Raw genomic sequence first — 14,664 nt, 5'->3', positions numbered from 1 at the left:
CGGTTTCATTATTTCCTTTCTTTCCATGTTTCATGTACCGGTACAAAGTAGATGGGAAGTGTTGTGCAATGATTTTGTGTACAGTATTCAAATTCACCAACTTCCATCACACAATCATGAAGTTCTATTGCACCCATGCCAATATAATTATACTGGTACAACGATGTCTTTCATTCATACTATTCCTAGCACTGTAAGTGTTTCAACTGTGTGTAAAAGTGATGTAAATTTGAAAAAAAGGCCAAAGTGTCTTTAGTATAGTAGCCCATAGAAATATTAACTCGAATCCGAAACTATTTACACTGAAACTATTTACTTTTACACAATCATGAAGACACTCGTGGTATGTGTATCTACATCTCTCCAACTGTTTTGTGCAGGATTTGGAGACATGTGGCGTATAGACAATACACATGGTTCACCCATGGATACTTTGGACGCAAGCAGCGGCGTGTGATACCGTCTTGCGTGGTATCGAAGATAAAGCAGCTGTACCAGAAGCCAATGCAGATGCGCACTGGGGCTTTGAGGAAGCAGTTGGACATGATGATGATGATGATAATGCTTCTTGGCCTGGTTGATGTTCACATAATCATTGGTACATGTGCATGCAGAATGTAGAAAACAGTTGACAGACACGATTTATAACTATTCTTGACTCGGGCAATATGTGTGTTTTCGGGTGGGCGCATGCTTTGCACCAATGCAGCTGCACGAACAATCTGGTAAAGTTGACAGATACAATGGCACAAGACTGTACTGTGTTCGGGAGCATGGGGTTGTGCCGGTGCCGTTGCGAATGCCGAGAATGGTTGTATGCACATCGTTCAACAGGTCCTTCAAGAAGTTGCAGGACATTGTCGTGCAGCTTCTTGGCCACTTTGTGCTCTTGGTGTATTCCAGCCTGTACCTGAGCACACCCTCCTTGGTTTTGGCGTGCGCTCTCCCTATATTGGCATTGTGGGACAGACATGCCGACTGTACCCGTGCTCTCATGCCATTGTACGAAAAGTGGACACGTTTTGGTGCCCACTTCAGTATGACAGCATGGAAAATTTCCAGACTACAAATCATACTGTACCTTGTATTTGTGGCAGTGTAGCTGCAACCGGAAAGTAACGCAATGGAAACTTACAGATAAAGAGAACCGAAATAACACACATGATAACGTTCCATGTACATTACATCAATTCTCGACTTCACTGACTAGGATTTTGAGTAGAGGACTTTGAGTAGGACTGAAGTCGTTTAGAGCTACGTTCTGGACGGCACAAAATCATGCCGTTCACTTCCCTCATCGTGCTCACGTTCTTGGAAGTAAATCGAAGATGGTCTGCTTTTTGCTGGCAGCAGAGGTAGAGGAGCTACTAACTATTAGTATGACATGCACCGCCAAGTTTCAGGATGGCAGAGACCCTGGCTTCAAGCGTCGCTGCTGCTTCTGCTTATAGCCACCAATGCTTTGTGCAAACTTTTGTTGGAAATCTCTTTCATAGCACATCTCAGTGAAATGCTCAGTGCAGACACGAATATTTTTCGTCGGAGAAAAATCCTTCCAACATACTCTCCATAGCCAAGCTGTCGTCAGGTTCGCGTCAGCCAGAGGAAAGCCATGCTACGACAGCCCGCAGGCGCCTCTTTCTTCGTGACATTGTTGCATCCAGAGACGCAGCAGCGAGTCGTGACAATAAATCGGGCATGGCACAGAACAACAAGCACTTCAACAATGGCCAAGGACTTTTCATTCTTGCTTCAATTATTTGAAAATTTCATCTGAGTGGACCGGGCTGAGAACGTTTTACGTCACAGGGTGGGAGGGGGCCCCTCGTGCCAAATATGGAAAATTGCAATTGGTAATTTAGGTATGTTATCCTTGTCGTAGAAGCTTCCGGTTTTCGCCATTCTACCACTTACGACATACTCTAATGGATTCCGCTATAAAAAATGGGGGTGATTTTGGACCGGAGTTCCCCTTTAACCCTTTCAGGGTCACAGTGCATTTACTACATTTGGGCACTGAAATTCAGTGCATCAGTACAATTGTGGAGATAGCAACAAACAAATTGTCACAGCATTTTTGTTTCTCAACGGACTGGAAAGCTCCTTTCCTGCTCGTCATCTTCCACGTACTTTCAGAGCATACAGCACCTCAAGGACGCCCCTAGCCTCGCCAACAGTGTCCCTGTCATGCTCCAGTTTGGCATCAAGACCACACACAACTATTTCCATCGGTTTGGGGCTCATACTCAACGTAGAACTACGATTCAAACCGCATCGAACTCGTAAGATTCAAGGGATTCAAACGATGTACTCATACGTCCTGCTGCCTTTCACACGTCATTGGGAAATCCCCTTGAATGACTTGAAAGTCGCAAAAAAATCGCCAGACAGAAAGTAAGAAAAATGTTCAGATCGAAATCGCGCGTTCAATTTATCGCCGCTTGATCATTTGTTGAGCTATCGCCACACCGAAAACACCTCTGGAAAGCCCTTTCCAAGACCGTTCCAATGAGCTATAGGTCTTGGCGATGCGATAATCCACTCCAGAGTTATGACTGTTTGTACAATGATCTATCAGTGCGTACGGTAAGTGGACTGTACAAAAAGTATAGCGCGAGTATTCGTCATTGCCCAGATGCGATGGGGTCTGCATGACGAGTATACTCGTCATAAAAGTATAGCGCGAGTATTCGTCATTGGCATTGCCCAGATGCGATGGGGTCTGCATGACGAGTATACTCGTCATAAACCCGGAAAGGGCTAAGTTATCAACCGTTACCATCATGGCCAGAAGTCAGTCGCCACAAGGTAGCGGCTAGTTGATCATTTTGAGAGATCTCTAACCCATATACGGAATAGCTAGTGTGGGAGCTCGTGTTGGCAGCCCCTCTTATCTGGGCATCGACTGAAGGAGGTATAGTATTAGTAGTAAAGAAAATACTACTCGATGGATTTGCAAGGGTGCTCGCTTGAGAGAGAGAGAGAGAGAGAGAGAGAGAGAGAGAGAGAGAGAGAGAGAGAGAGAGAGAGAGAGAGAGAGAGAGAGAGAGAGAGAGAGAGAGAGAGAGAGAGAGAGAGAGAGAGAGAGAGAGAGAGAGAGAGAGAGAGAGAGAGAGAGAGAGAGAGATGCCTGGATATGGGAGGGTTTAGTTAGTGTACAGGACATGCCCATAAGTATGCGGGAACTGCACTATAGTTATATCATACGAGCATCAACTGTATTCTGCACAGTCTGCAGACCCTGACCACTGTTGGAAACTAAACGGTGTTGCTAGTACACAAGCAGCAAACAAAGCCGAGTACTAGTAGTAGCCCTATCCAGCATACCTCACAACCAGTAAGTTCAATCAGCTGCGGGACCAACTGCTCCATAATGGACTGCCGTGAGCTATCATCAGCCGCAGGCTTGTGTGCTTCCTTCAACTGGGTGGGAACAACAAGAAAACAAGTAGTTGACACGTAACAGAAGAAATACATTTAGAGCCGGGTTTATATTGTATTGGATAGTGTTTCGTAATGCAATACACCAGTCCTCTGTGCTAACTTCTCTCCACGTATTAGTTTGAAGTGGCAGACAAGATACAGAGTACACGCATAAGCAGTGTAGGAGCAAGAGTACATCAACCAGAGTGTGCAACTCTGCATTATGGTTCTTCTTGAGAGCGGAATGCGCTGCTTGCATCATTTGGGGGGGGGGGGGGGGGGGTCGTCCAAAATCCGGGATGTTCACAAGCAACTGAAATGCAGCATGACACAAGAGGGGGCCCGTATGGGTAGTTTAAGAGAGCATGTCTGAGAATACCAAAGTATGTGTGCAAGTGGATCTCTCCGATTTCGCTCAAAATTTGCAGGTAGGTTCCCTTTGGGGTGTGGATCGATCGTGCAAAGCCCTTGAAAAAGTTTCTGAAGGGAACCTTGAAATTTGCATACCCCTCAAAAATGGCCGAAATATCACATTATTTATGGGTCTAGAAACGAGTCACGCCACAGCGTATACGAACAAGCTATGAACAAAACTCCATCAAGCCAACATTGCCTCACCTTAGAAGAGTTCCTGGAGCAGTACCGCTTAGCCACGCCAGCATCCCAGAAGACGAGGTCCATCACCCCCTGACGCCACAAATGATCTTGCATCTTGCAATAAAATTCAAAAACTGCGCTCAGGCCTTCAGTCACTTTTGCATCAACAGTCGCACAAAAAATTATTGGTGGCGCAAGGAGAAGCTTGTCGTTTGGAGTGACAAGTTATCACCGCTGCTTTTCCTTGTCAAAGTCAACACTACACTTTGTTCTGCGGCCTTGGGAGTAGTGTTGGAGTAGAAATTGCTGAGGAGACGTCTCGGAGGGGCGAGCTTTCCTGCGCAGGTATGACTTTGGCCGTATTTCAGCATGGTCGAGTGGAAAAATTCAAAAAAGTTTATTTCAAGAAAACCCCAAAAGGAAGATGGGGGACATGTCCTCAGCGCTAGAAGAGGTGTTCTACTATCTGCCGGTGTATAGTTCTGGCCAATTGAGGACGTAGCTGGCTGTTTTGCCAGCGCTTGTAAATTGGCTATTTTCAAGACGATCATTTGTGGCGTCAGGGGGTGATGGACCTCGTCTTCTGGGATGCTGGCGTGGCTAAGCGGTACTGCTCCAGCAACTCTTCTAAGGTGAGGCAATGTTGGCTTGATGGAGTTTTGTTCATAGCTTGTTCGTATACGCTGTGGCGTGACTCGTTTCTAGACCCATAAATAATGTGATATTTCGGCCATTTTTGAGGGGTATGCAAATTTCAAGGTTCCCTTCAGAAACTTTTTCAAGGGCTTTGCACGATCGATCCACACCCCAAAGGGAACCTACCTGCAAATTTTGAGCGAAATCGGAGAGATCCACTTGCACACATACTTTGGTATTCTCAGACATGCTCTCTTAAACAATTTGGTGGAGTGCATGAGGCTTTGGTCAAGCTGGCTAAAATGAGGGTTTAACAATCCATGACTGCAGTGTGCTGCCTAAATGGTGAAGGCAACTAGCAAGAGTGCAGGCAGGCGCACAGCACCAGAGCAAAATCATAGTTCGGGTTCTTTTAATAGCTCCGACCCTGTTTTCAGCCCTCTGTTATAAATATAATGATTGCTGAGTGCGGCTGACAACACTCGTTTGGCCACCTTGACTTATGTCACGAAGGAAGCAGTACAGCTGCCCAAACAAACATAGTTTGACTCAGTGGCCAGAAGACTACAGGCAGTATAAAAGAACATTAGGCCGTAATGACTAGTCCAATCAAGGGTCAACATACCTGGTTTGCGCCGGCAGTATGTCTTGGTTTGCGCCGAGACTGCACACAGTGACACACGTACATGGGCAGAGAGAAATAGGTGAAGCACAGAGTAACTAGAAAGCTGCTTGTAAGGTTAGGCAAGAAGAGGGTGCCAATGAAGACCAGTCTCACTGGAACCAGATGCAAGCGTCTGGCCTTGTCACACCCAATTTGTCTTTCAGCCAGTGTACTAATATGGACAATGGACTTTCGGTCGGCAATAAGCGAGTTAGCCTTGATGGCATCCTGGACTCCGTCATACCTGGCCAGCAACAAGCCGCCGGCACGGTTTCAAAGTGCTGAAGCGACGCCGTCTTCAACTGATGAAGAAGAAGATTCTCCACCGCTGTCACTCCAAGAAGCAGTGGACGGCTTGCAAGCAGCAATGGCTTACCTCCCTACTTACCCACGTGCAGCAGCATGCTGCAGTGCTATTGCTCAGGCCTCTAGAAATCCAGAGGACAAGCAACTGCAGGGCCGCCGGCAGGCTTCAATCACACAGTATGTTGCACCTTTTAAAATACGTTTGGCTTAAACTATGCATGGGTGTACTGTTGCGGACATTGAAATCCGGTGGAATGACCGGGGCCCGGCACCCTTACTGTGGAATGACCGGGGCCCGGCACCCTGGCCTTACTGCGTGCACGCACTGTAGTTCACGTACACACTGCAAAAATGGACCAGCAGTGTGCAACACTCAATAAGAGTCATATGAACGTGTACCGCTTGCGTACGCATGGCTGCAAGGACAGCCGCACGGCCCCGTGGCTGCTTGACTTCTCACCAGATTTCAATGTCCACAGCAGTGTATGCACATGTTTATGACACATACGTGTACAGCCATGCACATCTGCAATCGATTTCTGGCTTTCGGATCATATACGTATCGCATACTCAGGCTGCGTTTACACGACAACGCACGGCCAGTTTTCCGTTTTCAGTCCCGCATTTCTTTTTTCGTTTTCGTACGTTTACACGATCAAAGCCGATCCGAGGTGGTCTCCGTTTGTATCGTTTTTAACCCTTTCACTGCCAGCTGACTGCTCAAGTGACAAGGCACTCAGTGCCAGGCTGTCAGCTGAGCTGTGCACTCCCCAGTGCCAGGCGCTTTTTACCTCCAGTTCAAAAAATCGAAAGGCCAACTTTTCCTGGATTTTTTGGTACTTTCTGTACGGAATATCGCTTTCTAAAGTATACACCGTAGGTAGCCAACTGATAAAGGAAGCCATTGCCCTCGAAAAAAATCGCAAAATCCGAAGTACAAGCACGCTGAGCGTTCTAGCGCCAGCCGCTGTGCAACAAGTCATGTCATGTCATGCGAAAGTGCGCCGCGTGCCGCATGCACTACATACACTGCATGTACACCATGTGTACGGCCCGGCCAGTTGCGAAGTAAAGTTAGTTAGTTGTTGTTTTGGAGAGAGAAGGAAATCCTGTTTTTCGTTCGGTGGGATTGAAAGATCTGCCAGTGGACCGGAGAGCTACAACACTTGAAGCAGAAGAAAGTGCTTGCTGAAACTTCCCTGTCTTCGTGGCAACAGGACTTCAGTTTGCGAGAGACTTTCGTCCTGTCGCTGCGGACGCAATTTTTGTTGCTTGCAGAAAACTTGGGGAACGGTCGCGACTCGTTTCGTGAGGCGGATCGTGTCGCTGAACAGCCGCGGATTGTTCTGCCGACATGGTGATCCTTTGTTCTCCTAATTATCAGCAGTCCAAGCACATCTCTTCAACGTCGGAGAATGAAGCGCTTCCCTGTTCCGTTGACAAGCGCTTCGCTCGCGGGTGTAATGCACTTCCGCATCAGCTTGCAGTAGATCGCCGGGTATTGAGGTAGGTGTCGTTGCGGAAAGAATAATATTATTATACTTGTAGCTGACATACCTGTAGTGTCCCTTGACCGTGCTGGTCGCCATTGCAACGTTTTAGGTCTCAGGAAAATTGAGTTCTGGACGCGGCGAGCGCCGCCAGCGCTGTTTCCGTCAATTTTGTACATAGCTGCATCCAAAATGCGTTTGTGAGGAATCCGTCGTTTGGTTCCCTACCCGTGACTCCAACCGCCTGTCGCAATGGATAGCCGCCTGGAGTCTTGGGTAATAGCTAGGCATCAAGTCTGAACCAAATTCCATGCTCTATGCAAAGAAAGTTGACGGGAAAGAGAAAAATACTCGCACCGACTCAGCTCGGTGGAAGTGCGTGGGAACCGATTTTTTCAGCGCCGCTCGGCTAAAAATTGGATACACATTTTCAACGACGCTGGTTCGATTTTTTTCAAATGGCAACCCCTACTCCTGGCAGCGTATTTCAATGGATATGGACCCCTTCCAGGGCCCAGTAGCCCTCTATGGCAGCTAAACATCTCCAATGCCCCAAAATAGTGGCCCAAACTGGGCGAAGTCGGCCTGTCGACTGCAGTCGACTGCAGTCGACAGCGGCACTGGGAACTGCATTCTTGCTGGTCGACTGCAGTCGACAGCGGCACTCAGAGTGCATGAATGGGCTGACTGGAGTCGACAGCGGCAGTGAAAGGGTTAAGCGTCTACACGAGAGCAAAGGATCCGCCAAAGTTCGTCATGTGCCAAGTGTTGCCGTGGAAGCACCAATCACACTCAAGTAATGGTTGAAAACAGGCACACGACAACACACGTCACATGACGAAAATTGTAAAAACAATCTTTTTGGATTGTCGGATCCGTGTAAACGGCCGAAAACGAAACAAACGTGACGGAAAACGAGGCCAGCACACCGTTTCGACTGTTCACGTTTGTTTACACACCCAAATTTATCCGGCAGAACATTTCCGTTTTCAAATTCTTCCACCTTGGCCAGCGTTTTGGTTTTCTTCCGTTTTGGTGTACAACTTTTACGTTTTGCTCCGCGTACCGTGTAAATGAACCATGGATCCGAAAGGATTTCGTTGCGTTTTCGCCCCCAGCGTTGTCGTGTAAACGCAGCCTCATTGTAAAGATCAGGTTACGTGACACTGAGATCAAATTATAGTGACTTGATTTGTTCTCTCCCGAAGGAGTGTCATGACATCCAATCTCCACTGTGAGGGTTATCCAGCTTTACAGGACAAGATCCTGGTTAACTCTGAGGGAGTAGTACCCTGTACCATCCATACACCATCATCAGCTTACCTTGCCATTTCCATTGATTCCACCAGCAGCAGCAGAACCTTTACTCAGAGTTTGATGACCAGGGTGTGCGGCGGCTGCCGGCTCCGTGATTCGCCGAACAGAGGCATAGTGCTCGCCGTGGTGGTAACTAACATTCAGGACACGCACATCACCAGGGCTGCTGCCGTCGTTACCATTGATCTGCAATGCACACATACACACACACACACACACACACACACACACACACACACACACACACACACACACACACACACACACACACATGCATCAATCAAATGAACCCCTCGATAGGCATATTGCCTTTGGGTCATTTCATAATATAATAATAATAATACAAGGGCATACCCGGCGTTACGCGCCCAGCTCAATCGTGTTGGTCTCAGAGTACAAAGAGATGCAAAGCCACTAATCATTGCCAGTGACAACATTGGGCTCAACTATCTTTCGCTCAGAGGGTAAGGGAGGGAGTGGCTGTGCAAGAACCAAAGTAATTCGTTTCGTGAAAAACACACCAAATGTCTAGGGTTAGATCCACACTCGTGTTAATGAAACTCGAGCTGAAATTGCCCCTACTTTAAAGGTACAGTCAGACCTCGCTTAACCGCACACATCTGTTTTCCACAAAAATATCCGGATAGGCGAGGGAACCGGATAACTGAACACACATACTGTACATGCATGTGGCATGTCAAAAGCAGTGACATCATACATACATGTACATGTACATGTAGACTAGACGGGTCCTACGCGGTACAACCAGCGTGCACAGTATGTAAAACAAGCGAGAAAAATGACAAGTGCATGAAATTGAGTGCTGTCTGCATGCACCCAGCAGGTCAAGGACCTCATTTTGCTTGTACAACTCCCTGATTCTAGCTTCTGCAAGCCACATGCAACCGGATACGACAAAGCTTTTTGTACACATTTTAACCAGTTTGTACACGAAATCATGCACCGGTATGCGGATCGCGAGGTCCGGTTATGTTGTATGCATAACATATGCTGCACATCGGTAACCAACGATTTTCTTCCGGATGGCGAGGGATCCGGATAAACGAGGACCGGATAAGCGAGGTCTGACTGTACATCGTATAGCCCCAACATTCATTTCGAATGCTTATATAAGTACAAACAAATACAAGCGGGAATGTGACATTCACCCTCACGAGGAAGGCGGAGGGCTGGCCTCAGAGGAAAGGTAGGTATTCATGGGTGGACCTTTACATGTAATAATGGAGCATTGTGCTGGTGAATTAGGACATCAACGTTGTGATTGCGACTGAATGCTACAATGCTGTCGTTGCCACCAAATGTGCCGTCCTTGGCAAGATTGTTCACTGCAACAAGAAGATCAGAGAGCAAAAAGCAGGGTGAACATATGTCAAAGGTTTACTCCGCACATGAACTACACTTCTACTCTGTTGTAACTAACTAGTACTTAAAAATTCATGTACAAGCAGAAATATTCCCCTGGAATTTAATTTCGTCTTTTTTCGTCCAAGGAGCTTTTGGACTAAATTAAATGCCGGACGAATGTCGACTTGTCCAGCTTTTCAATACACTCTTATGATCCACAGACGAAATTTACAACCAGATGAACTCCCTTTCTTTGGAGTTGGACGAAATTATTGACCGGCGAAATGTTCTGTCTGTACAGTAGTTGGGCAATCATGAGACAACTGAGCTTTGGAGAACTTCCAAGTCAGACTGATGAAAACAGACCTAGTGGCTGGAGTAATTTCTGTGATGAAAACGATGTGCTGGGTACGGCGCTAAGTGTGTACTTCAAAGTAGGATATCAAATCAACTGGAAGATACGAGTCAAAATCTGCTGGGTGCCAGCAAAACAAAACCCTACTCTCTACTTTATGCAGAGCACAGTAAAGCTAACAGTTCACTGGCCAAAAGTGAACAAGTCTTCAACTGAATCATATGCAGAGAGCAGACAACTTGGGATGCATGCCCTGCCCTACACATCGCATCTTACCATGGCGGTGGAACGGGACGTCGTCCTCCACAAACGGTTCAAAGTCGGGCCGGTGCTCAATCATGTACTGGACAGTTTCCTGCCTGTGTTGGCCGTGCCTTGCCATGTCGCCGTCCAATTGATCTGCCAGCGCGCGGAACAGACAATTCCTGAAGGTACCAGTGACAACAAAGTGCATTGACAACAAGGATGACACATCAACACCAGGGTATACTGATGGAGGTAGTGGCATTGACAACAAGGATGACACATCAACACCAGGGTATACTGATTCAAATAGCGGCATTGACAACAAGGATGACACATCAACACCAGGGTATACTGATGCAGGTAGCGGCATTGACAACAAGGATGACACATCAACACCAGGGTATACTGATGCAGGTAGCGGTATTGACAACAAGGATGACACATCAACACCAGGGTATACTGATGCAGGTAGCGGTATTGACAACAAGGATGACACATCAACACCAGGGTATACTGATGCAGGTAGCGGTATTGACAACAAGGATGACACATCAACACTACTGTATACATGAAGACACTATTCAATACTACAATAGAGGGCCCTATTTTTTTTCAATGCTGGCACATTTACGTCATCCAGCATGGTAGATGTCCATAAGCGAGGGTCCCTGGTTCGAGTCCTGGTGGTGACAGTCAACTTTTTTTCTTTAGACTTTTCCCGTTTGCAACTTTCCCTCAAACTGATGGATATTCGGTAGATGTGTTGGTTTTTTTCTACACCAAATGGTAGATTCTGCTTTCCTCTACCGGCTCTACCAGGTTTGAGGCTGGTAGAAGGCGGTAGAGGTACGGCATTTCTGTCCTTGTGGGACCATGAGAGCTGTTGCCCACAAAATATCATGTATCGTACTGTAAAATCGACGTTCTACCGAAACTCGTAGATCTGCGTTCGGAAACTATCATCTACTCTCCTTTCTTTTTCCAACATCCACTCTACTCTACTCCAAAAAACGAACGTAGCCTAAAGTGTACTACCGGTTTAAACCACCGTGACCCAGCAGAAACTGCAACAAGAACTGAGATATTCATCTTGAAACCATCAGTAAACTGACGTGGACAAGAACATTACCAAACTTGCACATGCACTTGATTACAGGACCAAGGGGTGGGGAGGGGCATGCACTTGATTACAGGACCAAGGGGTGGGGAGGGGGACTATTCAAGAGAGGGCCTTATTTTTTCATCGGCTCTCAGACAGGGGCTAAGTCTGTTCAAGAGAGGGATCTAATCGAGCGAGTAGGGTGCTCTGTTCACGACCTCAGGGTACAAACATATGTTTGCATGTTTATTGTACTGTAGGCACAAGTATGCATGTATGCACTTTTAATCACAAACATGCATACTTGTACACACGGTACATGCACTATTTTATAGTGGTGGGCACGGGTAGTCAGGTACCCGTGCCACCCGTGAAGACCTCGGGTAGACGGGTACAGAATTGAACACGAAAACCCGAAGTCGCAGATGACATCATGTACAGTGCACGTGTACAAATCAATTCATTTATCACTCTCTTAGTATTGACTCCCATTGATTTTCGCTATACCTAAGCAATCAAATATTCCTGCATATTTCACTCCTTAGGGCTATATTTAGGGATGTCAGCGAACGCACTGCGCAGGCCTCTGCGCATGCATTGCGTCATCGATTTTTTGAACGTGATCGCGGCCGACAGAGAAAACATGGCCGCGGTCTGTTTGCACCGCTGGGAGTCGTAAAATTACTGTTCTTCTGTCCCCGCGACCATTCAAATCATACGCGATACAGGAGGACCCACGAGCTCACCACGTTCTCCCCGGTCGATTTCTCTGAAAGTTTGCACATCGTGAAACACCAGTATGAGAGGTGTTCAGGCCAATTTTCAAGGGATTACCCTGGTTGGATCGTTCCAAAATCGGACTTGCATTTCTCGCTCGCGGCCATTTCTTGCGCGATGGAAGCGCTCTGCCCTGGTGAGTAACCAGCGTCGCGCTTGGTAGAGAGTTGCTGCAATCAGCTCCCTGATGTCTTCGCTGCGATTGTCAGAAGCGATGGACCATGAGTTTGTTGGAGAGTCTCTGGATGCTACTTTTCCTAAGCCTAGTTTTCAGCCATTCCGTGCATCTTCTTCGCACGATTTATTTTGCAAAAAAATGAAAGGGTTCATGAGTTTTCTTGTCGGCCGCGCGTAGATAGGCCAGCCTGACCTGCGCAGATGGGCTGCGCAGTGCGTTCGCTGATATCCCTACTCTATTGACTGCTTATATTTGACTGCTTATGGGTTGCGCAGTTGAACGGTGCCTAGTGTGGCATGGTCACTGCAGTGTATGAGTAGGTGATGGTGCACCGGTTGTGCAATCATAAAACCGGGATTCATGAGGTTAATACTCAGGTTATCGTTCTGGAATTTGAAATACGGACTGTTTGTCGTGATAAATCTAATATTGACTTCGTACTTGGTCAGTATAGGAAATAAAAACCTCGTAAAAGACCTCGGCCGAGGCGAAGCTTTTATTCCCTCTAATTATTGACCTCGTACTCAGTCAATAAGATACGTAATACTCATACAATGATTATGTAGGTCTACCCAGTCTGAGTGTGTTACTGTAAGGGCCTAGGGAAGGGTTGCATTGTGGTGTTACCATGGAAACATTACCCGATCGGGCACCCGTGCTACCCGTGGAAAACTACCCAAGCCTGATACCCGAAGAAAATGATACCCAACTCAGCCCTACTATTCTACCATCAATTCAATTTGAACTTTTGAAGTACCATGTTTTTATAGGGCTTGAAAGTGATGACGTCAAAAACGGCCAGGGAGTGCTAAGTTGACATCAGATTTCTATTTTGGATCCACTAAGGTGTGACTTTGCTATTGCCTCAGTATGTGGGTGCATAGCAACCCACTCATGTCGTATGCAGGGGTGACTTTTACTTCGCCACCAGTTGTAACCCTGCCCCCAGTAGCCAAATCAGTCAGTTTCACTGGTAACATCACCTTGCTGAGAGTAAGACGGCTTGAAATGTGCTTGGATCCATACAAAAACTGGATCCAAGTGGATCCAATTTTTGAATTTTTGAAATTGTTGCTATGCTGTGACGTAGCACTTTCAAGCCCTATTATCACAGAGACCAGCGCTGTTTCCAGGGATTATTTGCACCATGACAAAAAATATACTCTTGGTTTTGCTTCAGCTTGCCGGATACCATGCACACTACAGTCCATTTCAAAACTATAGACGCGTACCTAGGCAAAAACCGTTATGCCAGCATCTATACCACATAAAATCTGTGATCACTTTGTGCATAAATTTTTCCAAATTGGGCGTCTGTTATCCAATCCTTTAGAAACTATGAGAGTAATTGTGGAGCGATCCTGAGCAATATTCCGAAAACTATTCTCAAAAAGTTCCAGCCAAATTTGAAATATTTCAAAAACCCTACGCGTCTATAGTTTTGAAATGCACTGTACATCTGCACAATTTGCACTGCGTACTTACCCATCTCCCGGGACATCCTTGATTTTCAAGCCAATTGCCTGGAGCTGGTTAGCAAAGCTGATGAATTCAACATCGTCCTCTTCCAGGTAGTTTTCTCTCTTGCTTTGTCTCTCATGTTTCAAAGCTCGCTTTGCCGACCGCTCCTCGCGCTTATGTCCTACCTCCATGTGACGCTGACTTTTGGATTGTTTTTTCTTTGCCATTCTGATCAAAATTTGTCGGACAGCAGCTACTGCGGTATGTACGACGACAAGGCAATCCTGCTCTTCGGATGACACAGACTACAACACTACTCGAAACAGTGGATGTTTCTATTTACTAGCACTGCCTAATCAGTATGCCAGTTATCACGATAGAGTGGAAGACGAATGCTCAACTTGAAAAGAATACAATAAAATAGAACTGTTCCTCTAGCTCTCACAACAATTACATGAACAACAATAACAAGCAGATAGCAAGAGTACTCTTGCAGATAGCTGTACGTGTGTGTTTTGAAGATCAGCGAGAATCGGTAAAAACAGGCAACTGATCGGGCGCCCGCCGCCCGGCCGCCCGCCGCGCTAGCGCTAATACTATGATTGTCATGACGTCAGATGATAGGGAGGTTCTGCTCTACGTTTTGGGAACGCGACGCAAAGAATCACGCGAACTTTCTTCGCGTTCCCGTAACGTAAAGAAATGCTGTTCTGCTCTACGTTTCACCTAGAGAAGTCACGTGGAATGTGT

General features: G+C 46.7%; 1 protein-coding gene across 1 annotated transcript in view; it reads right to left on the bottom strand.

The window, feature by feature from the left end:
- The window catches only part of LOC135804746 (uncharacterized), a 28,184-nt gene extending 13,803 nt beyond the window's left edge, over positions 1 to 14,381 (bottom strand). Inside the window, exons 1-6 of the mRNA XM_065318699.1 lie at positions 13,939 to 14,381; positions 10,430 to 10,578; positions 9,667 to 9,779; positions 8,440 to 8,619; positions 5,282 to 5,320; positions 3,328 to 3,423 (exon numbers count right to left, since the gene is read on the bottom strand). Coding sequence (XP_065174771.1) covers positions 3,328 to 3,423; positions 5,282 to 5,320; positions 8,440 to 8,619; positions 9,667 to 9,779; positions 10,430 to 10,578; positions 13,939 to 14,141 — 780 coding nt within the window. The 5' untranslated portion in view covers positions 14,142 to 14,381. The remainder of the gene's footprint in view (positions 1 to 3,327; positions 3,424 to 5,281; positions 5,321 to 8,439; positions 8,620 to 9,666; positions 9,780 to 10,429; positions 10,579 to 13,938) is intronic.
- Between the last annotated feature and the right edge of the window lie 283 nt (positions 14,382 to 14,664).

The sequence above is a fragment of the Sycon ciliatum genome, chromosome 1 (assembly GCF_964019385.1).
Source record: "Sycon ciliatum chromosome 1, ocSycCili1.1, whole genome shotgun sequence".
Classification (NCBI taxonomy): Eukaryota; Metazoa; Porifera; class Calcarea; order Leucosolenida; family Sycettidae; genus Sycon; species Sycon ciliatum.
The sequence above is the reverse complement of the archived record's forward strand: the minus strand, read 5'-3'. Positions and strand labels throughout refer to the sequence as shown.